This window comes from Bos javanicus, chromosome 3 (genome assembly GCF_032452875.1).
Source record: "Bos javanicus breed banteng chromosome 3, ARS-OSU_banteng_1.0, whole genome shotgun sequence".
NCBI lineage: Eukaryota > Metazoa > Chordata > Mammalia > Artiodactyla > Bovidae > Bos > Bos javanicus.
Genome location: NC_083870.1, coordinates 60,339,397 through 60,367,377, shown reverse-complemented (window position 1 = coordinate 60,367,377; position 27,981 = coordinate 60,339,397). Strand labels below are relative to the sequence as shown.

Here is a 27,981-nt window from a genome sequence, read left to right as displayed (position 1 = left end):
AAGATATGGAGAAGGAAATGGCAACCCACTCCAGTGTTCTTGCCTGGAGAATCCCAGGGACAGGGGAGCCTGGTGGGCTGTTGTCTATGGGGTCGCACAGAGTCAGACACAACTGAAGCGACTTAGCAGTAGCAGCAGCAGGAAGATATAGTAAAAAGGGGTTAACTGTCTAAGTGTACTTGGCTCAAGTATAAAACTAATGACCAGACACCAGTTGGTCTCAAGTCCAAGGGACTCTTGATTTCTTTATGATAGTGGAGATAAAACAGGCTTTTTATGCAATAGTGCCTGGAACACAGGCATAATAATAGAAGAGGACAGTGACTGGAGACAAATGAGGTTAGGGAGAGGACTGTTGGGGTGAAGCTACTTTTTTCCATGAGCGCAGCTTGATAAGACTTGGGGTTGTTCTGAAGGCCCAGGTGACAGCATACAATACAAATTTGGGGAAACGGTTGTTCATCTCTCTGCCCCAGACTACCAAGCCGCATTGGCGTCCTGAGGCCCAGGAGCTTATATGTCATCTAGAGCTCGTGGGGAGGGGGAGGACCGTAGTGACACAGCCTGGGAGAGTTCTTTTAACTGGCTCACAAACAGAAAACAATGTCAAGGTCAGAACCACAGCTCAGAAGCAGACGTGGTCCCAAGTACATGCAAGTCATTGTCCTAGTCCTCTGAAATCACTAGGAAGACCTTGATGAGAGAAACGACACTGGTGGTAGTTACGGACAGAGGGAGTATCAGATCAGATCAGATCAGTCGCTCAGTCATGTCCGACTCTTTGCGACCCCATGAATCGCAGCACACCAGGCCTCTCTGACCATCACCAACTCCCGGAGTTCACTGAGACTTACATCCATCGAGTCAATGATGCCATCCAGCCATCTCATCCTCTGGCGTCCCCTTCTCCTCTTGCCCCCAATCCCTCCCAGCATCAGAGTCTTTTCCAATAAGTCAACTCTTCGCATGAGGTGGCCAAAGTACTGGAGTATAATGAGCTACTAAAATGTGGATATTAATGTATACATGAGCTGGTGAGGATGGAACATTCAGGATACATAACAATGCTGGAAATAACCCATTCTTTCTCTAAATTCACAAAATCAAATTTGTAAGGTCAGTCTTATATAAATCTCTCCTACTATGAAATTCAAAGCTTGAAGAGCTAAAGAGTTGAACTTCAAAAAAATTATAATGTTGGGCATTAAACTGTCACTTTTTTTCAGCTAAGCTATCTACTCATATTTTTGTTTGAAATGAAATTTTAGAAATCAATTGGCATACTTTTAAGTATACCATCCTCCCTTGCATAGAAAAGAAATTCCTTTAACACGTCAGTTTCAAATACAAGGTTGTTAGCAGCCAAAGTCTAAATGCGTGCTTTTAAATGTTGGCCTTTTCAGAATGTAAAACAAAGTGAAAGTTGCTCAGTTATGTCTCACTCTTTGCAACCCCATGGACTATACAGTCCATGGAATTCTACAGGCCAGAATACTGGAGTGGGTAGCCTTTCCCTTCTCCAGGGGATCTTCTCAACCCAGAGACTGAACTCAGGTCTCCCACACTGCAGGCGGATTCTTTACCAGCTGAGTCTTTTAGGAGTTCTCTTAAAAAAGGAAGTGAAATAATTGCCTCAATATATAATTTCTACCAAACCAAATTCCTTTATTGGTAAAAGAGAGATAACCACACCAACCATTTTTCTCACATTTCCCTTTGCATAATTAAGTACTCCCTTCTACAATCTGTCTTGTCCCCATTTACTAAAAATTGCCAAATATATGTTTCTCACAAATTTGGCCTACTTTTTTTTTTTTTTTTTGCCTTCACCCATAGAGCTTTCAGAAGCTGTTCAGGAGTTTTAAAAATAGGAATCCAAGTAACAACTCTCTGAATTTTAGATACAGAGGGTACTTTAATGTTATTCAATTTAAATTTTGATTCATATTTTATTTAGGCAGTATGATATAGTAAAAAGAACACTAAATTTGGAAGCAAATTAATTCAGGTTCAAGTTCTACTTTTGCCATCTGTGCAACCTGGAGGAAGTTGCTCTTACTGAGCTTTTATTTATTCAACTGTGCCTAAGGGGTGTTTTAAAAAGTAATAAAGTTTCATCATATATTAATTACAGGATTACTGTGACAGTGTAGTTCACCATTCCACAATGTGTCTCCATGAGAAATTATGGGAGAAATTTTTCTCAAGACTTAGCAATAGGAAAATTGCATTTCCCTTGAATAACCAGTATGGTTTTATCTTCTGACCACTGTGCATTCTATAGCTGATTATTTGCAATTATTAGCTTTGCTTGCTAGGCAGCTCAGAGTCAAATCCATATACATCTCTAACTATAGAGGATTTCATGGAATGTAGATTACATTCTGATCAACCACAAGCTTCATCCAATTTTATTATTTTTATTTTTCCTTATTTATTTTCTCACGGCTCTTAGCCACTTTAAATTCACTATTAGAGCAAGTAAAGTCAGAGGAAGTGGCAACAAGGGAGTAACACAGCTATTTCACCAGGTTATTTGGAAGATTAAATGAGGTAATTCATGTGAAAATATTTGGTCCATGGTTATAAAAGCATTAATAGTAAAACTGCTGCTGCTGCTGCTGCTAAGTCACTTCAGTCGTGTCCGACTCTGTGCGACCCCATAGACGGCAGCCCATCAGGCTCCCCTGTCCCTGGGATTCTCCAGGCAAGAAAACTGGAGTGGGTTGCCATTTCCTTCTCCAATGCATGAAAGTGAAAAGTGAAAGTGAAGTCTCTCAGTCGTGTCCAATTCTTAGCAACCCCATGGACTGCAGCCTACCAGGCTCCTCCACCCATGGGATTTTCCAGGAAAGAGTACTGGAGTGGGGTGCCATTTCCTTTCCAAATAGTAAAACTAGTAGTGGTTAAAGTATTCTACATGAGGAAACAGGCAACATCAGGGAGAAAACACAAATGTCCTGACTATGGCTTAATCATCTTTCATTACATAATCCAACCTGTCAAATGAGCAGTAGTTAAATTACAAGAAGTAATCTGTTGCACATCACTAGGTTAAATAAGGGAAAGCAAGGTAGCATTATCTCCTGGACACATGGCCAATTGTCTCTTTCCCTCCCCTATACCTGGCTCTGTTTTCTCCCAGAAGTCTCTGGTCCAAGTATCCAAGTCTGACCAAGAAGGGATTTTGCTAAACACAACTGAGCAGGCTCAGCACAGAGGTCTGGAATCAGTATGAAGAAGGCTAATGCAACTTCAGTCCTTAGGAGTGACTGGGAACTACATCTAAAAACACTCTCCTCTAGATCAAGTTCCTTATAAATCCCACCACAATCTTAAAAGCAAACAAGATGGTAAGTTAACACCACTCCATCTATCACTTTGACAATGGTTACTCTTATTTTTTCAAGCTAGAAAATACCCTGCAAATAACTCACATTTCACTCTCCCACATTAACTTGATTTGAAGTTTTTCCTGTGAGGAATAGAGTATTAGGGGACCTCAATTCCTATGAAATATTCCACTGATTGCTGATGAACTTTGGTGAAATACTGTAAGTGGAAATGTGACTCTCAAAGATTAACAAGGGTAAGAATAATTAATATCATTGAGATTCATATGGTTTTCCTCAACTCTTTTAATGCAAAATTATTTGTTTAAAAAAGGAAGATTATTTGAGTACTTGTAGTAATGATGAGTTTCTCAATGCAATGCTGGGCAAGAATATCTTAATTTAAAGCAATTAATTCTTACCTATTCTCTCCAGTGCAAATACTGCTTACATGTAAAAACAATAAACTACACTACGCTACGCTAAGTCACTTCAGTCGTGTCTGACTCTGTGTGACCCCATAGACAGTAGCCTACTAGGCTCCCCCGTCCCTGGGATTCTCCAGGCAAGAACACTGGAGTGGGTTGCCATTTCCTTCTCCAATGCATGAAAGTGAAAAGTGAAAAGTGAAAGTGAAGTCGCTCAGTTGTATCCAACTCTTAGCAACCCCATGGCCTGCAGCCTACCAGGCTCCTCCATCCATGGGATTTTCCAGGCAAGAGTACTAGAGTGGGGTGCCATTGCCTTCTCCGAAAATAAATAAATAAATAAATAAACTATATAAATAAAAAGAAACAGTATCATCCAAATTATTTTTAAAGCATAGAGAGAAATATGTTGTTACACTATTTTTAAGTCAGTTTCTCATTGTTTAACATGAATCTCAAATTCTGCCGTTTTCAGTGTACATGTAATATTTTTAATCTGTTTTTAAAATTATTTACAAAATAACGAATGTTAAAAATAATTTTAGTCCCAAGTGAAAAATTCATTAGACTCATATAATTGTCCTAACTAATCACGTCTGTATTTCAAGATTAAACCTAGAACTACTGTGTTTTACTGCTCATATTACTTTATACTTGACTTAAAAACTAAGCATTAAAATCATATATATTTAATCCAATCTCATCAATAGCTAGAGCTTTTTAGCTTCATTGATGTTCTATTTGGTTATTGACATGTTAAATATCTCATAAAAAAATTCTATAGAAGGCATACAAAAATCCATTAATAGAAGAAAAATCTCTGAATTTTTACATTGTTTTTAACATCAAATAGCTTTCCCAACAATTATGAAAATCTCACTATTCTGAAGAGACCTACCAATTTCAAACTTTGTCCCAGCAACATTTGCTGTAATGGTTCCCTTCTTTTTCTTCTTTCTGACTTTCCTTTTCATCGTGCTTTGATAAGGCAATTCTGTATTCAGATCCAGGGGAGTGGGTCCCTGAATAACTTTAAAAGAAATGTAAACCAACCAAATGTCATTGAAATAATAAGAACTCCACACCAAAGAACACAAATGCCCCTGCCCTCCCGCCCACCACGACAAGGTAAAAGTATAAATTCTTATTCTTTAAGGGTCCCCAGTTGATTTTTAATTCTTGGAAAGATTACCAGTGATGATCTATAAAATGTAGATCTATATAGTAGGTCCACATGTTAAATCAAGCTGCTTACCTCTTTCCTGAGGCAGAGATGGCATTCTTGTCTGTGCCAATCAACAAGCAGAGTGTGTTGCTGTACAAGCTCTTAGGAAACCTGGAAGACCCACATTAGTCTAAGTAGGATACGGCTCCAAATCACTGCAAGTTCCTATCATACTATCTTGGTGGGATCCTCAGATTTCAGGATACTGAAATTATGAGATAAGAAGGTACCTGCAGGAATTTTAAAACACAGGTATGTAGAAAACAACTCTTATGATTTTTTTTCTTCAATATATGTCAATACTCTTCTTTTTAAAAGTCAAGTGAAAAAAAAAAAAGAAAAAAAAAAGTCAAGTGAAGATGAAAGTTAATGTAGTCAATAAACAAACACAGTTAATTTATTAAACCTTATGCATAAGCAACAGTCCTCTGTTTTTAGAAGAACACAGTCTAAAGGAAACATATTTACATACAGTAAATAACATGATTTACACAAAGAAGAAAAAAAATAATATTATTCACTACCATTTATTGAACACTTTCTATTTCAGGCCACTTATACCACTTAATCTCTCAACAAAACTATAAGGTAGAAGCTTTTATCTCTAACAGGTAAATACGTTGAGCTCAGAAAGGACAAATCTTTACAAAGAAAGTAAGGGACAAAGTGGAGATTAAAACAGTATCTCTCTGATATCAGGACCCCATACAACCTTCAACTCAATGCCTGGAAGCCCAGCTGCAGCTCCCCTTTTAGTATGAAATGGTGAAATAAGTGCCAGGTTAGAGGCCACATGCTGACAGAATGGAGATGAAAGAAATTCCATTTTAAGGTGTGTGTCAGGGGAGGGAGTGGCTACATAAAACAGATCACATTTGAGTTATGCCTTTAAATACGAGAACAATTTTGAAAAGTAGAAAATGGGAGGAGTCATCACCAAAATGATCTTATTTGGGCACACAGAGGAACACAATAAAACATTTTGCAATGAATGAACTAATTTGATCTGGCCATGCCTCAATATGGCCTGTATTACATTTCACTTTTATTTTCATTATGTATGTATGAACCTAGGGGTTGCACCCTGACTATACTATACTATATTATCAGCTTTCTAATTTCTCCCATCATACACCAAGAATCTTGAATGTAAAATGTATCCAAATATAATGAAAATTTATTAAACCTATCATAATAAACAAAGGTATGATATCAACACCTTTATCAAGAGATTATCAGGTTTATGAGAAATTCAGAAGTATTTGAAAATTCAGCTACATAAAATGTGACTCTTATAATTCACTCCCAACAGTCATTAAAAACAAGACTAATTATTAAAGAAAATTTAGAAGTCAGTTTGTTTTTAGGAATCATTTTCACTACAATAATTCTCTAGAATAATTCAAAATCAAAACTAGGGAAATATGATCTATTACAGAAACTGTGGGCAGGTACTGTGTTAAGAATCTAAACTATTTTACCTCAGTAACAAACTTGGAACTTGGGTCTCATCTCCCCCAGTATTCCAGATACGGAAATTAAGGCTAAACAAGTTAACTAAATCAAGGTAAAACATCTTATAAAAAGAAAACCTAGGTTTTGAACCTAATTCTGTCTGATTATTCTGTTCATTGAGCCCCACTATTTTCAGGCAGCATGCTAATATACTATCTAGATGTACAAGAAGCTTGTGACCCTACTGCAGTCCATACTGCAAGATACGGGAGTATTCTGGGAATTCATGATACTTCAAACAGTGAAATCACAGTAAACATCCCTAACCGGATAATAGATCCCTATTCCAAGCTGGAAATAGACTGGATCATTTTTCAGAATAAAAGAAAGGAGTAGTCTGAAGTTCAGTTGATTTCTTTCTGGAACTTCTGATACCTAGGTAACTATTTGAGTTTACAGGTCCTTATCCAGCACATTGTTATTGGAGTAAACAAAGATCCTCTTATAGTAACAGAGTGCTTATTACATTGAAAGTAGGTGACAAAGTCAACAAGAGTTCAAGAACAATATTTGCCTAACTATACTAACAATAAATCAATAATTGTTGTACACCGTAAAAGCAAATTTATTCATTTCTGACTTAAATAATGAGGCTCATAACTTCGATCTATATAGGGCTCAAAACAAGAACTGAGCTTCCCAGGTGGCACTAGTGGTAAAAAAAACGAAAAACAAAAGACCCCACCTGCCAATGCAGGAAACAAGAGATGTAGGTTCAATCTCTGTGTCAGAAAGATTCCCTGAAGGAGGGCACGGCAAACAACTCCAGTATTCTTGGGCTTCCCTGGTGGCTCAGACGGTAAAGAATCCACCTGCAATGCGGGAGACCAGAGTTCGATCCCTGGATTGGAAAAATCCCCTGGAGGAGGGCATGGCAATCCACTCCAATATTCTTGCCTGGAGAATCCCCATAGACAGAGGAGCCTGGTGGGCTACAGTCCACGGGGTCTCAAAGAGTTGGACAAGACTGAGCGACTAAGCACAGCACACAAAACAAGAACTACTATTCCTTCCCCCAACCACACAAGAATTAAAGGCCTTAAAATTATTCTCTCCATAGATAACGCTTAATTCCATTTATGGTTTGGTGAATAACAAGAAAAGTGCTCTAACGAATTCCAGGACTTCATTCTGTCATTCAATTCTAACCATTTCACTTCATTCTAAACAAGAGATGTGAGATGATAGATTGATCACATCACTCAGACAATCCCATGGCTACCTACTTTTCCAAAAGGAGAAGCATGTTTCAGTTACCTCTGAAATAACCCAACAGTTTCTGAAGTTTGGCTACAAAGTAAAATCACCTGGGGCCTTTTGAAAATCCTGGTATCCTGGCCACACCCTAGACCCAGGCGAGGCTTAAGCAGCAGCATTTGTTGTTCAGTCCCAGACCCCAAGGACTGCAGCATGCCAGGCTTCCCTGTCCATCACCAACTCCTGGAGCTTGCTCAAACTCTTGTCCATTGAGTCAGTGATACCATCCAACTATCTCATCCTCTGTCATCCCTTTCTCCTCCTGCCTTAAATCTTTCCCAGCATCAGGGTCTTTTCCAGTGAGTCAGTTCTTCATATCAGGTGGCCAAAGTATTGGAGCTTCAGCTTCAGCATCAGACCTTCCAATGAATAATAAGGGTTGATTTCCTTTAGAATTGACTGGTTTGATCTCCTTGCAGTCCAAGGGACTCTCAACAGTATTCTCCAGCACCACAGTTCAAAAGCATCAGTTCTTCAGGGTCCAACTCTCACACCTGTACCTGACTACTGGGAAAACCATAGCTTTGATTAGACGGAGCTTTGTTGGCAAAGTAACGTCTATGCTTTTTAATATGCCATCTAGGTTTGTCATAGCTTTTCTTCCAAGAAACAAATGTCTTTTAATTTCATGGCTGCATTCACCATCTGCACTGATTTTGGAGCCCAAGGAAATAAAGTCTATCACTGTTTCCATTGTTTCCCCATCTATTTGCCATGAAGTGATGGGACCAGATGCCATGATCTTAGTTTTCTGCATATTGAGTTTTAAGCCAGCTTTTTCACGCTCCTCCTTCACCTTCATCAAGAGGTTCTTTAGTTCCTCTTCACTCTCTGCCATAATGGTGCTGTCATCTGCATATCTGAGGTTACTGTTATTTCTCCTGGCAGTCTTGATTTCAGCTTGTGCTTCATTCAGCCTGACTTTTCACATGATGTAGTCCGCACGTAAAGTTAAATAAACAGGGTGACAATATACAGCCTTGATGCACTCCTTTCCCAGTTTGGAACCAGTCCATTGTACCATGTCTGGTTCATGCTGTTGCTTCTTTACCTGCATACAGGTTTTGGGCAGGCAGGTGGTCTGGTATTCTTATCTATTTAAGAATTTTCCAGTTTGTTGTGATACACACAGTCAAAGGCCTTAGCATAGTCAGTGAAGCAGAAGTAGATGTTTCTCTGGAATTTTCTTGCTTTTTCTATGATACAATGGATGTTGGCAATTTTTAAAACTCTGTAAGTGAGTCTGGTGTGTAGCTAAGGCTGACAACCTCTGCTGTAAGCACACAACTGCACTAAAGCAAATAGTAGTTAATTAAAACATGAAAGTGAAAGTGTTAGTTGCTCAGTTAGTCACTCAGCCTTGTCTGACTCTGTGACCCCACAGACTATAGCTAACCAGGCTCCTCTGTCCACGGAATTCTCTGTGCAAGAATACTCGAGTGGGTAGCCATTCCCTTCTCCAGTGGATCTTCCTAACCTAGGATCAAACCTGGGTCTCCTGCCTTGCAGACAGATTCTTTACTGTCTGAGCCAGGAGGGAAGCCCCAATTACAAGGTAAACATATATAGTTTTAAGAAAAATGTCAAACAAAGACGAAAACATTTATAACTGTATGAAAAGGTCAAATAGGTAAAAGTCGTCTATAAAAATCCTCATATCTAGTTCAAATAAACAAGTTAGGAGAAAAAAGAATTAGGAGATCAGCAGAAATTGATTTCTAACACAATTTTATTTTGCAAGTAAAGAAGCCATTTCCAAGAGAAATCAAGTTACCAAAATTTCAAGGAAATAGTAACTTTAAATGTAGAACACCTAGTGCTACCATGCAAAACAAAGCTGCGTTAACACTGGAACACAAAGATGCTGATACACCGTGACAGTACCCTTTCTGCACAATGCTTCCCACATTTCTACCCATCACTTAAAATCCACATTAATTTCTGCTTTTTCCTTAAAGTTTCTTCCGCTCGTGGCTGAAGAAATTCATTTCTCCCTCTTCTGGTCTATCAGAGACCATTCGCATCCCTGTCATAGCATCAATCACAAACCAAGAAACAGCTCCATGAAAACGGTGGTTCTCTTCTATCCTGTTCATTCCCCCACTCCCAGGCCCTGAAATAGTGCCTAACATAGTGCTCAATAAGAGCTTGTTCATGAATTTAAAGAAAATAATCAATTAACTAATGACACCTGGGAATAAGATGAGGTGGTTATGGAGCTCCAAGAAGCAATATGTATAACTTTTATATTTTTAAGCAAAAAAAGCAAAGTACATAAAAGTTCACATTTCTGTAAAATGATGGATGTGTGCACAGAGCAGTGGTGGCCTTTTGTATTAATATCTAGGGGCAGAGCCAAGGAAGTCTTCCATGTATACCCTTTAGTACCCAAAGCATGTATCACCTATTCAAAAAGATAAATACATGTGATAAAAGTTTGTGTCAACATTATCATGTTGAGAATAAAAATATTCAAATTTTATATTTCAGTTAGATGAAAGAATATGGTAGAAAGAGCTCTGAGCAAGAAGTCAGTTAGAATTCTTACCTTTACCCTGCCATTTACCAGACAGATGACTTACTTTCTTAATAAGGAGAAGGAAAGAACTGATTCTTTCCAGCCCTAAAGTCTAAAATGTCAACCAGTTGAGGATGCTGTTTTGTACGACAACATGATGAAGACATGTAGAAAACAGGTGAACTGTGACCATCCCCAGTAATCCCCCAGTCTATGCCCTGGAGATGCTATACATGGGCTTTTTGTACATATTTGTGAAATTTTAGCTTACCATAAATTACTAAAATAATCTAACAAAAAAGGTCAGTTGGAATCAAAATTAGAGCTGAATTGAAAATACATAAAATAATGTCAAGTAAAAATGTGATAAAAGGGCATTTCCTGGGGTCCAGTGGTTAGGACTAGAGGCTTTCACTACTGGTGCCAGGGTTGAATCCCTGCTCCAGAAACTAAGATCCCACAAGCCACACAGAGTGGCCCAAGGAAAAGGAAGAAAAGTTGTTTTTCTGGTAATGAGAAGGAGAAGAGACTCAAACAAACCAGTACCTACTGTACACTAACCACTTTCACATACCTTTATGTGTAATATTTAGTCCATACAAAGAACTTTTGATTCTAATATTACATTTGGTAAAGTTTATATTCCATGGCAAGTAACTTGCTCAAAGTCACACCTTAACAGGTGACAATGAAGTGGTTTGTCTCTAAAGTCCATGTTCTTTCCCACTTTTTGTGCTACTTTCAAAACTCAAAATATGTCTTTAAACATATTAAGGACGTCTCAAAGAAGCTTAACTCTGTTTGACTGGAACTATTTTAAAAGCTAGGGAATGAGAGCCAGAGAATCAAACTGCGATTTAAAATGTGGTTGAGATCACAAAGTCCTAGGAGATTTAGTCTCTCTTTTTGGATACCCTAGGCAGCTGGTGGTACCCAGATCACCTTCCTGTTTCCCTTCATGAATGTATTGCAATTCAACCAATATTGTTATGGATCAGGTACTGTTCTCAGTAAATAAAATGGATTTAACAGTTTTCTTTCTTTGTGGTGTTTGCATTATACTTGGGGAGAGACAAATAACAACAGCAAACATTAAATAAGTAAACTTGAGAAAATGCTAAGCTCTATGGAGAAAAAAAAACAGAGCTGGTAGTTAGGATTTCAAGAGTGTGGTAGAGGCAGGGCAGCGGGGAGGATGAAGTTTTGTAATTTTAAATATTGTATCCAGACAGGCCTTACTGGGGATGATTTACCAAGGAGGGCAATGACTTGTTATCACAAACGGAGTTGATAAAAATATCATGCATAAGTGCAGATACGGGCACGTAAGCATGGACGGATGTGAACATATATAATAAGGAGGAAATGAAGAAACTGACGACTTTCTGGATACTGAACAATCTTTAAGCCCTTCAAAGTGACTCCTCTTCCTAAACCTTAGTTTTCCTATGTCTTTATTCTCTACATTAATTTTTATATTACTATTTTCACACTGACCAGGGGTGGAACAAATATGTGTCACAATGCTTGTAACTGGTTTTACATACTTTTGAGAGTGAGATCTCAATCACTCCCTCCACCGTGTGTCCCCAGCTTGTACTGACATTAGATTGTGACACACTCCTCAGGACCCTCTCTGGTTCTCGGCTCCTAGTATCACAGTTTTGTGAATCTAGCTCAGTCCTAACCCCACTTCCATAATTTGAGTTCTCAAAACTCATTTTAAAAAAATCTGTATTATCCAGTTCAGGCTATGTAATGCTGAAATAATCTCAGGCGTTTAAAACAACTAGGTCTATTCCTTGATGCTACATATAAACCAAAGACTGGCAGGGTGCTCCACATATCATATCACACAGAAGCCTGAGCTGTCAGAACAGCCATCGTCCTAACAATAACAATGTGCCAGAGGGAAAGAGAGTTTTGGAGGATCTTATCCAGGCAACCAATGACAGAATTTCTGCTCACAATTCAACAGCCTGAAGCAGTCACATGACCACAGTGAACAAGAGTTAGGAAGTGCTATCATATCAAATGACTAGCAGGGGGAAAAAAGCTAGTAAATAACACTAAGAACCACCACAGACTCAAACTTTGATTACTCTCTATTTGAACCTAGTACTATTTTATAGTTCTCCATAGCTCCACTTCATAGTATTCTCCCCTGCCTAGAAAAATAAATAGCTGAAGATTCTGTATTGAGTCCAGTCTCCTTAGATGTATTACATTCTAAATTAGACTGTTGAAAATTTAGGTCCAACTCTGATTCGTGAGCAATGTGATGGGAGTCACTGGAGGATTTAAAGAGGAATATATTGTGTTGTGTGCTCAGTCATGTGGAACTCTTTGAGACCCTATGGATGATAGCCTGCCAGGTTCCTCTGTCCATGTGTCTTTTCAGGCAAGAATACTGGAGTGGGCTGCCATTTCCTCCTGCAGGGTATCTTCCCAATTCGGGGATGGAAACTGTGTCTTCTGTATCTCCTACATTTCCAGGAGATTCTTTACTGCTGAGCCATCAGGAAAGCCCCCAAAGAGGAGTAACATAATCCAAATTTCCTTTTGGTAGGTTATACCAGCAGTTATTGTGGAGAATGGATGGAAAAGGGGCAAGAGTGAACAGGCAATTTCAAGAGTTACAAAACTCCGGGAGACAGATGCTAAGAGCTTGATCTTGGACGAAGCAACAGACACAGGGAGAAAGAATAGGGTTACTACAGAAGAACAGCAGAACCTGGTGATCAAGAAGGAAGTTATCTCGGATGACACAGTTCTCTGCCTTATGAGAACTGAGCAGAAGACGGCACCATTCATCTAGAGAAGGCAGAAAGAAGAGCCACTTTGAGGGATAAGATGATTACAATTTTACATTTGTAGAAAAGGATGGATGGAAAAACATGGAAAATAAGACAAAAGAATTTGTGATGACTAAAGATAAGGAAAACATCCACTTTTATAAATAAAATGCTTTTAGTTAAACACAAAAAGGTCCCTTCTGAAGCATAACTGCTCCTATTTCTGTGCTCTCTGCCAGAAAACAATAATAGATTATCAAAATGCCCAGCTGTCTGATGAGTGAACAAATGACATCACCCAAACAACTGTCATAACAATAATGCATTGCCACCACTCATTGTGTGTACAAATTAAAAGGATTTTTAGAGAAGCTACATACTCCCTGAACATAGAAGCTTTTGTCTCCCTTTCTCAGACTGGGTATATTTTCAAAAGCTAGTTCTATAGTGTGTTCTAGACCTTAAAAAAACCATTTAATCAACCATTTGTAGAGACCCAAATGAGAGTCTTAACATAATGCGACATTATATAAGAATAAACAGAAAAGTACTTATTCATTCTAGCAACAATTAATATTGACCTTGAGCAACAGGGGTAACTCCCACTAATGTACTGCATATTTATATTTCAAATTGCCTTAGCCTGCTTAGTATCTGCTCAGTGTTTATAATTAAATTACAGCACCCATACAAAATTCCACTAAGCTCTGTGGAATCCCTTGTGTTTGGAATTTAGTGTAGTATGACATGAAGAAATTGGGATTGATAAATAGGTAATGATAACATAGCACACCTTGAAAGCATTGTTTTCCTTATTAATAGCTGTATTTCCAGTACTTATGATAATAAGAAAGACAAAAAGCTCACTCAAAAATGTTGAACTAAATAAAGTTCAAAGCCAGTATCAGCTATAAGTCAGATATTAAAGTGACAGATGACAGGCTGATTACATAATATAGCCATCAAATGCTAAAGGACAGTTAAAAACTGCTTTGGGTACATTTCTCCTAGAATATAATGTTGCAGTTCTATACAATTCTCCAGTAACCTAAAAGAAAGTCTCACTTGCTCCCTAGGAATAACACATTATGTTATCAATTAACTTGTAAATATGTCATTCACTTTTGTAAATCCATTTGCCCCTTTCATTTCCCCACCCTGCAAAGAGCTGTACCATATCTAACATAGTTGAATCTCGCATCCTCAAAATACTCAACCCATGCTGGGCTTCCCTGGCAGCTCAGCTTGTAAAGAATCTGCCTGAATGCAGACCCCAGTTGGATTCCTGGGTCGGGAAGATCCACTGGTGAAGGGATAGGCTACCCACTCCAGTATTCTTGGGCTTCCCTGGTGGCTCATCTGGTAAAGAATCTGCCTGCAATGTGGGAGACCTGGGTTGGGAAGATCCCCTGGAGAAGGGAAAGGCTACCCACTCTAGTATTCTGGCCTGGAGAATTCCATGGATTGTATAATCCATGGGGTCACAAAGAGTGGGACACAGATGAACGACTTTCACTTTCACTTTCATGCTGACTCCACAAACACTTCTATCTTGTTCTAAGCTATAAAGGTGTAACTAGAGGTTCTTTGGACCCATCTTTCCATTTCAGTAACCTATACCACACAATGAAAGAAAGGGACTGGGGGAAGCGGAGAATTTTTAAAATATCCGGTTCTCTCTTCCCTGCCAGAAAATGCACAATAGATACCAAAATGCACAGCTGGTGAACAAATGACATCACCCAAAAGTTATCTGATGCCAGCATTCTAGTTCAAAACTTAACTGTTTAGCTTCTGCTGAAAACCTGGCATGTCTCTTATGTTTCTTTTCTTGGGCAAAGGCATCATTACTGTCAAGTAAATCAAAATCATCTTTATCTCTTTCTTGGACTTCCGTGTTTGATACTCATTCAATGCACACCCTATAGCCAATTTTAGGGTATATATTAGTTCTTTATTCATCTTACTATATACTTCTAAAATGTGTTTTAAGTCTGAAGTGTATAAAATGCATTGGGTTGTTAAGCCTCTGATGTCATCCATATCAGTTAGTAAGTTAACACATGAAGAAAGACTATTAGCTACCTAATAGCCTTTCACTAGCTCTTCCTTGAAGAAGGCGATGGTGCCCCACTCCAGTACTCTTGCCTGGAAAATACCATGGATGGAGGAGTCTGGTAGGCTGCAGTCCATGGGGTTGCAAAGAGTCGGACACGACTGAGTGACTTCACTTTGACTTTTCACTTTCATGCATTGGAGAAAGAAATGGCAACCCACTCCAGTGTTCTTGCCTGGAGAATCCCAGGGACGGGGGAGCCTGGTGGGCTGCCGTCTATGGGGTCGCATAGAGTCGGACACGACTGAAGCGACTTAGCAGCAGCAGCAGTTCTTCCTTACTAAGTCACCTGAGTAATTATTAGATGTGGCATTGTGCCGATCTAAATAGCTACATTTCCCAGACTTTGTTACAGGTATACATGGCCATGTGACCAAGTTCTGGCCAGTGAGTGTAGGTGAAAGTTGTTGAGCGAAACTTTCCAGTAAAGGGAGGTAGACAAGTGATGGACACTCATTTATTTTCTTTCTTCCTTCCATCCTGAAATGCAAATGTGATTACATAAAGTGCCAAAAATCAAGAGAAATAAGAGGAGACTTCATTATACGTTTCCTCTATGAGGTAACTGTCTCCAAGGCAGCAGCTTTAAAAATGTCTTTTAATTTACATATTCTTCAATGTCAAACACAGAGCCTGGAACATAGGAGCTAAACTGCTGAGCTTCCATATCAGAGAGATAAAATTGTAGGGGAGATTTTGAACTTAACAAAGAGTACTCACAGATATAGAGAACAAATAATGGTTACCAGTGATGAGGGAGGGGAGGGTCAACATAGGGGTGAGGGAGTGGGAGATACAAACTATCGGGTGTAAGATAGGCTGCAAGGATGTGCTGCACAACTGGGAAGATAGCCAATATTTTGTAACAGCTGCAAATGGAGTGTAACCTTTAAAACTGTATATTCTTTTAAATTTCTACTGTATTAATTTCTAGAATCAGGTAAATTTGTCACAGTGTTCAAGCCCCTCTAAATTAAATTAAATCCCAGTAAAATTAAGCCATAGTCTTAGAGTCATGCAGTCCAAGTGTAGAAAATCCATATGAAAGAAAAGAAAATGCGCAAACCTAGTTCATATAATGCTCTGTATCCCCCAGCAGCTAAACTAAGCTGGGTGTGTCACTATAAGATCTTAAGGATAGAAGGAATAATAAGACTATTTTATTTCTAGATCATTACACAAGGTGTAAAGAGAATTTACAAGAACAGCTTTTAACTAATTAAACTTAACTATATTTTAATAAGTTTGGCTCATTTTAAAATAAGACTCTTTCCCCAGAGTCATTCCAGACCTTTAAAAACACTATCTGGCACCACAATCTTTGCTGTGAAACCAGTCCTTTTATAGAATTGCAAAGAAACAAAACTATTTTTGTCCTTCATTCTAAAAACAATAACAATGCAGAATAGAATTAGTGCCCAAAGTTAACCAGTGCTCAATAATATAATACCCACAGACACTAAACTTTCCAATATTATAAATTTCTTAATAATTCTTTCTTCTCTTGACCTCTACTTTCCCTTCTCACCCAGAATAAATAAATACTATTGAGATGTATCACTACTCTGTTTAAACGTTTAGTTACCCTCCATTATTTCATTACATTTCTAATTAGAAATGTAGGCAATAAACATCTTTTAACACTCACTGTTTCGAAGGTGTTAATCGCTCATTCATGTCTGACTCTTTGTAATCCCATGGACTGCAGTCCTCCAGGCTCCCCTATCTATGGAATTCTCCAGGCAAGAATACTGGAGTGGGTAGCCATTTTCTTCTCCAGAGGATCTTCCCGACCCAGGGATCGAACCTAGGTCTCCTGAATTGAAGGCAGATTCTTAACTGTCTAAGCCACTTTTACTAGATGCCATATTGAGAAAAAATAAATGTGTCCTGCCTTCGACAAACACATTTATCCTTCAGAAAAGTAGGTTAGCATATCCAAAACTACCTAAAAGATAAGAACTCATCTAAAACAAACTGAAATTCTGATTATTTCAACAAAAATATACTTAATGAAAGTCGACCCTAAGAATCGGTAAAATTAAACATATAACCATAAGTTCACAACATGCACCTCGGTGTTATAAATTTACTATTATACAAAATTAATGAAGTTGATTTTCTGTGGTGCCTCACAGGATTTAGCTTTATTATTTTTAATGTTACCTCGTATTCAAACTAACCCATATGCAGGAGATCAAGATAGCAGTGTATGGGGGGGTGTGGAGCTCACCTTTCCCTCCACAAACACAACTACGAGTGCAATAATTCTCATGGGAAACTAACTAGAACCTACAGAAGGACTCCTATATAACCAAGGCTGCGAAACAGATTTACACAGCATTGTGTAGGATGGGAAGAAACACTTCAGGTTGGACCTCTGCCCCTGAGAGAATTAAGAAGGAAAGGGACATCACACAGATGGAGCTTGTCCTGGGGAATGAGTGGGTCAAGCCCAGACTGGATATCCCAGTCCTGGGGTCCAAAGCACAGAGACAAGCCACCTTGACTGCATAGGGAACTGCAGGGACAGATAAAACAGGAAGCCCAGACTCCACTGATGAGAAGTGCACCAGTGCTGGTGTGTCCCAGGGCCAAAGAGGGCAAAAGAGGTCTGCCCTGGCAACTACTGCCTCTCCGCTGGCCAGTCTGAGCCAAGTGAACACTCCAGCCTCCCTCATCCATGCCACAGCTTGACACTGAATCTACAGCAGCCAGGACCTGGGAAAAGACTTGATCTAGGGATGCAGAGATGATCCAGGGGCCTAGGAAGTGGCCCAGGTGGGGCAGCTGCAGGGGCTACTGTTGGTGCTTACACAAACAGCATGCCCCAGAAGCAGCCCAAACTCCCGGCACCATGGCCACCTGAATTTCTGAGACCTCCTTGCACCACCCAGTCCTAGTTGGGTAAATGTTCTGGCCCATCCACTCTATGCCACAGACTAGCAATGGACCTGGAGAAGCCACCACAGGGGAAAAGAGGACTGGAAGCTGCATCTAAGCAGAACCACAGATACTTACATAAGCAGCGGATCAGAGCTCTGTGGACTTACCTGGTGGCTCAGATGGTAAAGAATCTGCTTGCAACGCGGGAGACCCAAGTTCGATCCCTGGGTTGGGAAGATCCCCTGGAGGAGGGAATGGCTACCGTTCCAGTCTTCTTGCCTGGAGAATTCCATGGAGAGAGCAGCCTGGCAGGCTACAGTCCATGGGGTCACAAAGAATTGGACACAACTGAGCGACTGAGTGCACACACGCTCTCACACATACAAAGGAACAGAAAGATATCCACTCTTGGATTGGAAGAGTTAATATTGGTAACATGGCCATACTACCGAAAGCAATCTATAGATTTAACACAACCCCTATCAAAATACTCATGATATTTTCTAAAGAACGAGAATAAATAAATCTAAAATTCATATAGCAGCACAAAAGACCCAGGATTGCCAAAACAATTTTGGAAGAAAAAAAGAAGAAGAAGAAGAAGAAGCTGGAAGTATATCCCTCCTAGACTTCAAACAACACTACAGAGCTACAGTAACAAAAACAGCATGCTATTGGCACAAAAACAGACACAAAGATCAATGAAATAGAATAGAGAGCCCAGAAATAAACCCATGTACCTATGGTCAACTGATCTACAATAAAGGAGACAAGAACATACAATGGAAAAAAGACAGTCACTTCAACAAGTGGTGATGAGAAAACTGTACAATCATATGCAAAATAATGAAATGAGAACATTCTTTCATACCATATACAGAAATAAACTCAACATGGTTTAAAGACTTACATATAAAATGAGAAATCATCAAACTCCTAGAAGTAAACAGAGATGGAACACTTTTTTAAATAAATTGTAGCAGTATTTTCTTGGATAAGTATAAGGTAAAAGAAATAAATGCAAAAATATACAAATGGAATCTAAGTTTAAAAGCTTTTTGCATAGAAAAGGAAACTATCAACCAAATTAAACGACAGACTATGGAATGAGAGAAAATATTTGCAAATGATGTGACTGACAGTGGGTTAATATTCAAAATATACAACCAACTCTTACAACTCAATATCAAAAATACAAACAACCCTATCCAAAAATGGACAGAAGACCTAAAGAGTCACCTTTCCAAAGAAAACATTCAGATGTCTAACAGACATACAAAAAGTTGTTCAACACGGCTAATTGTTAGAAAAATACAAATCAAGACAATGAGGTATCACCTCACACCTGTCAGAATGGCTACCATCAAAAAGTCTACGAATAATACATGCTGGACAGGGTATGGAGAAAAGGGAACCATCATACACTGTTGATGGGAGTTCAGTTCAGTTCGGTTCAGTTCAGTTGCTCAGTCACATCCGACTCTTTGTGACACCATGAACTGCAGCACACGAGGCTTCCCTGTAATCACCAACTCCCAGAGCCTACCCAAACTCATGTCCATTGAGTTGGTGATGCCATCCAACCATCTCATCCTCTGTTATCCCCTTTTTCTCCTGGCCTCTATCTTTCCCAGCATCAGGGTCTTCTAAAATGAGTCAGGTCTTTGTATCAGGTGGCCAAAGTATTAGAGTTTCAGCTTCAACATCAGTCTTTCCAGTGACCATCCCGGTCAGATCTCCTTTAGGATGGACTGGTTGGATCTCCTTGCTGTCCAAGGGACTCTCAAGAGTCTTCTCCAACACCACAGTTCAAAAGCATCAATTCTTCTGTGCTCAGCTTTCTTCACAGTCTAACTCTCACATCCATACATGACCACTGGAAAAACCATAGCCTTGACTAGACGGACCTTTGTTGGCAAAGTAATGTCTATGCTTTCTAATATGCTGTCTATGTTGGTCATAAATTCCCTTCCAAGGAGTAAGTGTCTTTTAATTTCATGGCTGCCATCACCATCTGCAGTGATTTTGGAGCCCAAAAAAATAGTCAGCCACTGTTTCCACTGTTTCCCCATCTATCTCCCATGAAGTGATGGGACCAGATGCCATGATCTTAGTTTTCTGAATGTTCACTCTCCACTTTCACTTTCATCAAGAGGCTCTTTAGTTCTTCTTCACTTTCTGCCATAAGGATGGTGTCATCTGCATATCTGAGGTTATTAATATTTCTCCTGGCAATCCTGATTCCAGCTTGTGCTTCTTCCAGCCCAGCGTTTCTCATGACGTACTCTCCATATAAGTTAAATAAACAGGGTGACAGTATACAGCCTTGATGTATGCCTTTTCCTATTTGGAATCACTCTGTTGTTCCATATCCAGTTCTAACTGCTGCTTCCTGACCTGCATATAGGTTTCTCAAGAGGCAGGTCAGGTGGTCTGGTATTCCCATCTCTTTCAGAATTTTCCACAGTTTATTGTGATCCACACAGTCAAAGGCTTTGGCATAGTCAATAAAGCAGAAATAGACGTTTTTCTGGAACTCTCTTGCTTTTTCAGTGATCCAGTGGATGTTGGCAATTTGGTTTCTGGTTCCTCTGCCTTTTCTAAAACCAGCTTGAATATCTGGAAGTTCACGGTTCATGTATTGCTGAAGCCTGGCTTGGAGAATTTTGAGCATTATTTTACTAGTCTGTGAGATGAGTATTAGTAGTTTGAGCATGCTTTGGCATTGCCATTCATTGGGATTGGAATGAAAAATGAACTTTTAAAGTCCTGTGGGCACTGCTGAGTTTTCCAAATTTGTTGACATATTGAATGCAGCACTTTCACAGCATCATCTTTCAGGATTTGTAATTGCTCAACTGGAAATCCATCACCTCCACTAGCTTTGTTCATAGGGATGCTTCCTAAGGCCCACTTGACTTCACATTCCAGGATGTCTGGCTTTAGGTGAGTGATCACACCATTGTGATTAACTGGGTCGTGAAGATCTTTTTTGTACAGTTCTTCTGTGTATTGTTGCCACCTCTTCTTAATATCTTCTGCTTCTGTTAGGTCCATACCATTTCTGTTCTTTATTGAACCCATCTTTGCATGAAATGTTCCCTTGGTATCTCTAATTTTCTTGAAGAGATCTCTAATCTTTCCCATTCTACTGTTTTCCTCTATTTCTTTGCACTGATCACTGAGGAAGGCTTTCTTACCTCTCCTCGCTATTCTTTGAAACTCTGCATTCAAATGGGTATATCTTTCCTTTTCTCCTTTGTTTTTCGCTTCTCTTCTTTTCACAGCTATTTGTAAGGCCTCCCCAGACAGCCATTTTGCTGTTTTGCATTTCTATTTCTTGAGAATGGTCTTAATCCTTGTCTCTTGTACAATGTCACCAACTTCTGTCCATAGTTCATCAGGCACTCTATCTATCAGATCTAGGCCCTTAAATCTATTTCTCACTTCCACTGTACAATCATAAGAGATTTGATTTAGGTCATACCTGAATGGTCTAGTGGTTTTCCCTACTTTCTTCAATTTAAGTCTGAATTTGGCAATAAGGAGTTCATGATCTGAGCCACAGTCAGCTCCAGGTCTTGTCTTTGCTAACTCTATAGAGCTTCTCCATCTTTGGCTGCAAAGAATATAATCAATCTGATTTCGGTGTTGACCATCTTGGTGATGTCCATGTGTAGAGTCTTCTCTTGTGTTGTTGGAAGAGGGTGTTTGCTATGACCAGTGTGTTCTCTTGGCAAAACTCTATCAGCCTTTGTCCTGCTTCATTGTGTACTCCAAGGCCAAATCTGCCTGTTACTCCAGGTGTTTCTTGACTTCCTACTTTTGCATTCCAGTCCCTTATAATGAGAAGGACATCTTTTTGGGGTTTAGTTCTAAAAGGTCTTGTAGGTCTTCATAGAACCATTCAACTTCAACTTCTTCAGCATTACTGGTCAGAGTATAGACTTGGATTACTGTGATACTGAATGGTTTGCCTTGGAAACAAACAGAGATCATTCAGTCATTTTGAAGACTGCATCCAAGTTCTGCATTTCGGACTCTTTTCTTGACTATGATGGCTACTCCATTTCTTCTAAGGGATTCTTGCCCACAGTAGTAGATATAATGGTCATCTGAGTTAAATCCACCCATTCCAGTCCATTTTAATTCACTGATTCCTAGAATGTCAATGTTCACTCTTGCCATCTCCTGTTTGACCATTTCCAATTTGCCTTGATTCATGGACCTGACATTCCAGGTTCCTATGCAATATTGCTCTTTACAGCATCAGACCTTGCTTCTATCACCAGTCACATCCACAATGGGTGTTGTTTTTGCTTTGGATCCATCCCTTCATTCTTTCTGAGGTTATTTCTCCACTGATCTCCAGTAGCATATTGGACACCTACCGACCTGGGGAGATCACCTTTCAGTGTCCTATCTTTTTGCCTTTTCATACTGTTCATGGGGTTCTCAAGGCCATAATACTGAAGTGGTTTGCCATTCCCTTCTCCAGTGAACCACATTCTGTCAGACCTTTCCACCATGATTCGTCCGTCTTAAGTGGCCCCAAGTATAAGCTGGTATAGCCACTATGGCAAGCAGTATGAAAGTGAAAGTGAGTCACTCAGTCGTGTCTGACTCTTTGTGACCCCATGGACTGTAGCCCACAAGGCTCCTCTGTCCATGGAATTCTCCAGGCAAGAATACTGAAGTGGGTTGCCATTTCCTTCTCCAGGGCATCTTCCCAACCCAGGGATCAAACCCAGGTCTCCCACATTACAGACAGACTCTTTACTGGCTGTGCCACCAGGGAAATCACAAAGAGCAGTATGGAGATTCCTCAAAACACTAAAACTAACCATATGATCCACTAATCCTTTCCTGGGAATATATCTGGAAAAGATGAAAACTCTTAATTCAAAAAGATACATGTACCCCAACTTTCATAAGCAGCACTATTTACAATAGCCAAGACATGGAAGAAACCCAAGTACCCATCAATAGATGACTGGATTAAAAGATGTGGTAAGTAAAGTGAAAGTTGCTCAGTTGTGTCCGAATCTTTGTGACCCCATGAACTATACAGTCCTTGGGATTCTCTAGGCCAGAATACTGAACTGGGTAGCCTTTCCCTTCTCCAGAGGATCTTCCCAACCCAGGGATCAAATCCAAGTCTCCCACATTGCAGGTGGATTTTTACCAGGTGAGCCACAAGGGAAGCCCAAGAATACTGGATTGGGTAGCCTATCCCTTATCTAGCAGATTGTCCCAACCCAGAAATTGAACCAGGGTCTCCCGCATTGCAGGTATATTCTTTACCAATTGAGCTATCAGGGAAGCTCAAAGATGTGGGGTGTATATATATATATATATATATATATATATATACACACACACACACACATACATATACATAATATGGAGTATAAAATTGACTATAACTCAGCCATGAAAAGAATAAAATACTGACATTTGCAGCAATGTGGATATACCTAGAGAATCATTATGCTTAGCGAAGTGAGTAAGAGAAAGACAAACATTGTATGATGTTACACATGAAATCTAAAAAACAACACAAATAATGTATATGCAAAATAGAAACAGGCTCATAGATATAGAAAACCAACTTGTTATCAAGGGGAAAGGGAAGGGGAGAAGGACAAATTAATTGTATCAGATTGAGAGAAACAAACTCCTATATATAAAATAGATAAGCAATAAGGATATACTGTATAGCACAGGGGATTATACTTATCATCTTGTAATAATCTATAATGGATTACAATCTGTGAAAATACTTAATCACGATGCTGTATACCTGAAACTAACATAATATTATAAATGAACTATACTTCAATAAAGGCTTCCCTGGTGGCTCAGAGGGTAAAGCAGCTGCCTGCAATGCAGGAGACCTGGGTTTGATCCCTGGGTCGGGAAGATCCTCTGGAGAAGGAAATGGCAACCCACTCCAGTACTCTTGCCTGGAAAATCCCATGGATGGAGAAGCCTGGTAGGCTACAGTCCATGGGGTCACAAAGAGTGAGACAGGACTGAGCGACTTCACTTTTATACTTCAATAAAAGGAGAAATACTAACAGTTATCCATATACTCTATAAGTCTGACTAGGAAAATATGCAATCTTTAGAACAATTTTAATCCAGGTGTTGTAAAACTATTCACCTGTTTCTCTCTTGGGCTGGCTTTGGTTACCATGTCACATTACTGGAACTTACACTAACAGATTATTTTTTAAAAACTTCATTTATATCATCCCAATAAATCTATTAAAAAAAAACAGTTTGCTTTCTTTAAGAGCATGGAAAATATGAATCTTAAACAGCAATATACATTTGGTGTGCAATCTTAGTCTACCTACATTGTTCTCTGCTATTATTTAGTTTATTAACTATTTTACTTGAATGTCTTCTTTAAATAACTAGAATATAAGCTTCTGTACAGTGTATATATTGCACATTCCCCACAGCACTTCATGTGTTCAAAATATGGGTGGGTCTCCTCCAATCAGGTGAAGTCCTTAAGAGAAAAGAGACTGGAGTCACCAGAGAAATAGGGATCTCAGTCTCAGACTGTCTTGGACTTGAGCTACAACATCAGCTCTTCACTGGGTCTACCTGTGAGATTGCCAATTCCACAGATTTTGAATTTGCCAGTGTCCAGTCACATAAACTCGGAGAAGGCAATGGCACCCCACTCCAGTACTCTTGCCTGGAGAATCCCACGGACAGAGGAGCCTAGCAGGCTACAGTCCATGGGGTCGCAAAAGTCAGACACGACTGAGCGACTTCACTTTCGCTTTTTACTTTCATGCATTGGAGAAGGAAATGGCAACCCACTCCAGTATTCTTGCCTGGAGAATCCCAGAGACAGGAGCCTGGTGGGCTGCCATCTATGGGGTCGCACAGAGTCAGACACGACTGACGTGACTTAGCAGCAGCAACAGTCACATAAATTAATTCATATGCATTGTCGCCTCCTCTCTCTCCCTCCTTTCTTCTCTTCATCCCTCTCCCACTTCCTTGATCTCTCTCCCTCTTCCCCTCGTCTTTTTCACTCTATGTATATACTACTGATTCTGTTTCTTTAGAGAACCCTGAGTAAAATATTCATTATTCCATAGGGTCGGCTACATTTCATGAGACTAAAACTGAAATTTTAAAGCAAAAAGGTTCTGGAGAAAAAGATATACCAATCTAAATATAACCAAGGCCTAAACTAAGGTTTCTAGATTATTATAAAAAGAATGGATGAGGACAGTTGTATAAGGAAAAATCTACAGGATTTATCTCAAGAACAAAAGTGAAAAAACGAACAGAGTATATAGATTATTTCATAATCACCACCATATTTCATTGATTCTAAGCCATACTGCTTTGCTTTTTAACAGTCAGAAACATATAAACCTTTGATGCATCTGGCAATCACTATCAGCCAGGTGGCAGTGCTGATACAGTGATCATTGCCTGTACATGTACATCAAAATCTGCAGAATCGATGTCAGAGACTGGGAGAAAAATGCAGATAAGATGATGAAACACTCTTTTAAGAAATAGTACATCACTAACTCTCAATGACACAGAGGATAATGTACAGAAAAACCCAGAAAATGAGGACTCTAAAGAAGAAGATATTCAAGAGTATCTGCCTTTGAATGTGAAGCAATTTAAGAAATGCCTTGATCAATCTGACTCATATTTTCTCTTATTTTTGTTTCCATGAAAGTTAGGTGACTTTTAAAAATTATCTTTAAAAGGCTCTTTCAACATGTATAAAATAAAATTGTAGTACCAAGAAAGCATCCATGTCGTAGCTGAAATTGTAATAAACAACGTGTCTTACCGTGAATGTAATCTTAACTGTAATGAAAACTAGCAGTGCATCAGCTATTAAAATCTCAAGTGTATAGAACTAATGACAACTCCAACCATTATTTGAACCTTTACTCTACGCGAACAGTTCTCAAACCTGAATGTGCATCATAATCTCCTGGAGGGCTTGAATGAGATCATTAGATCTCATCCCCAAACTTCTAGCTCAAGGCAGCACAACTCATGTCAGACTTATTCTAGCAAGGCTGCAAAACCTCACATACCCTCGACTTGGGCAGCATTAGCTCCGAGTAAAGGGTTAAACCTTCAGAGAAAAGGTATCAGTACCCGCAACTGCACACAGGGAGGGGAAACAATGACTGATACATGAGAGATCCATTTACAAATGCGATTCTGACATCAACAATCTGTGCAGTAACTGCACAACATACTAACATCTCCGATTATTAACATGAAAAATAAAAGAAAGTAGAACTAAGACCCCTTCCGGCTCTAAAATTCTAAAAATCTTGGCCCAATCAAAGAAAAAAATTGTAGTCTAGGTCATTTACGATCTGGATAGGCTTCTATTCAAGCCTCACTCAAAATTCAACTTTTAACATTCCAATTAAAATTGGACTTCAAATGCAGAACTTCTAAAGGAGTTCAGAAATTCTAAAAACAATGATAAAACTGCACAAAACTGTCAAAGGACTCTGGGATACATAAAATTGAAAAGCTTTCATTCAAGAAAAACTACTGAACTTGGAGGAAGAACAGTGGGAGTGGCATTTTAGCCTGGAGTCATCCGCATATACCACTACCTTCTAGCTCCATCAGTACTAGGGCTGGACAGGGCATGAAATGCAGCAACTCTGCAGCTGGATGGACCTGACTTGATTTGGAGTAAAGTGTGAAAAAGCACCATGCCCACAGGCATTATCAAAGACTTGGTGGCAGAGAATCAGGGAAAGTCAACATCACGGTTGCCTGTGGTGGTGATCCTGTCTATGACATTATTGGACCAGAAAAACACTGAAGTCATAAGTACCTACCCTCCATCACTCCTGATCCCAAACTGAAGTTGCTTGCCATTTCCGCTGCCCTCTTTCCTCATCACCTCCACTCCCGTGCGCTCAGTCATGTCTGACTCTTTGTGACTGTAGTTCTCCAGGCTCGTCCGTTCATAGAATTTCTCTGGCAAGAATTCTGGAGTAGGCTGCCATTTCCTTCTCCAGGGGATCGTCCTAACCTATGGATGGAACCCATGTCTCCTGCATTGGCAAGCAAATTCTTTACCACTGAGCCACCAGGGAAGCTCCTCCACTCTTCACCCACCCCTTAAAAGGATAAGAACTTAAGCATGGAATCAATTCCTGTTTTCAATGAAGACACTACTCCCCTCTGGCTAATCGAAAGTCAATTATACCTGCTTCTAGACTTTCAGTTGAGTTCTAGTTAGAAGAGACATATTATAACTAAGTTCTAAGCAAAATAGGCTTTATTAAAAAACACCAAAGTCAGCTAAGATGTTGGCCTAAAAAAGCATCTTTTCTTTTGGCTCCTTCTAACACTAAAGCTAGAGAACTGAGATATCTTTCTCAACTTACGAGTTCCTAATGTTTGCCTGTCTAACAGAGTTTCTGTTTTGTGCTGTCAAAGAAAAATAGAAATGCTGATTTTGTAACTTTGATTTCTATAGCTACCAAATGGAATTTTCCTTCACCACCCAAGGAGGTGGTAAGATGTGGTAAAGATATTAATAATAAACATTAAAGTTGTCTAGAAGTCTGTCTACCCTTTAATTTTTTATTTTATTTATTTTATGTAGTCTATTCTTCTTAATGACAAGAGTTAGTTAAAAGATAAATGTTTATTTCAGCATAAAATCTTTATTCTCAGAATATTCTTATTCACTACAATGGAAAATAAGAAGAATATTCATAAAAGAGTAATTTTCCCTTGAATACAGAAACATCTTTCTGAGCATAGTAGGTACTCCATAAATATTTACTGAATTAAATTAAAAATTTTAGAAAACTGCTGCAAAAAATTTCTATTCAGTTTTATTGCTTATGACTATTTTCTGAAAGTATT

The 27,981-nt window shown here is 39.2% G+C and overlaps 1 protein-coding gene across 6 annotated transcripts in view; it reads right to left on the bottom strand.

Moving 5' to 3' along the window:
- Positions 1–27,981, bottom strand: part of TTLL7 (tubulin tyrosine ligase like 7) — a 151,117-nt gene that overhangs the window by 91,196 nt on the left and 31,940 nt on the right. For 5 of the 6 annotated variants that reach the window (XR_009735390.1, XM_061411457.1, XM_061411460.1 and 2 more), the window contains exons 2-3: positions 5,016–5,215; positions 4,659–4,790 (exon numbers count right to left, since the gene is read on the bottom strand). Coding sequence is in view for 5 of the 6 variants with exons in the window: in XM_061411457.1 (XP_061267441.1) it covers positions 4,659–4,790; positions 5,016–5,040 (157 nt within the window). In the remaining variant the exon portion in view is untranslated. The remainder of the gene's footprint in view (positions 1–4,658; positions 4,791–5,015; positions 5,216–27,981) is intronic. The other variant, XM_061411458.1, reaches the window with a different exon arrangement.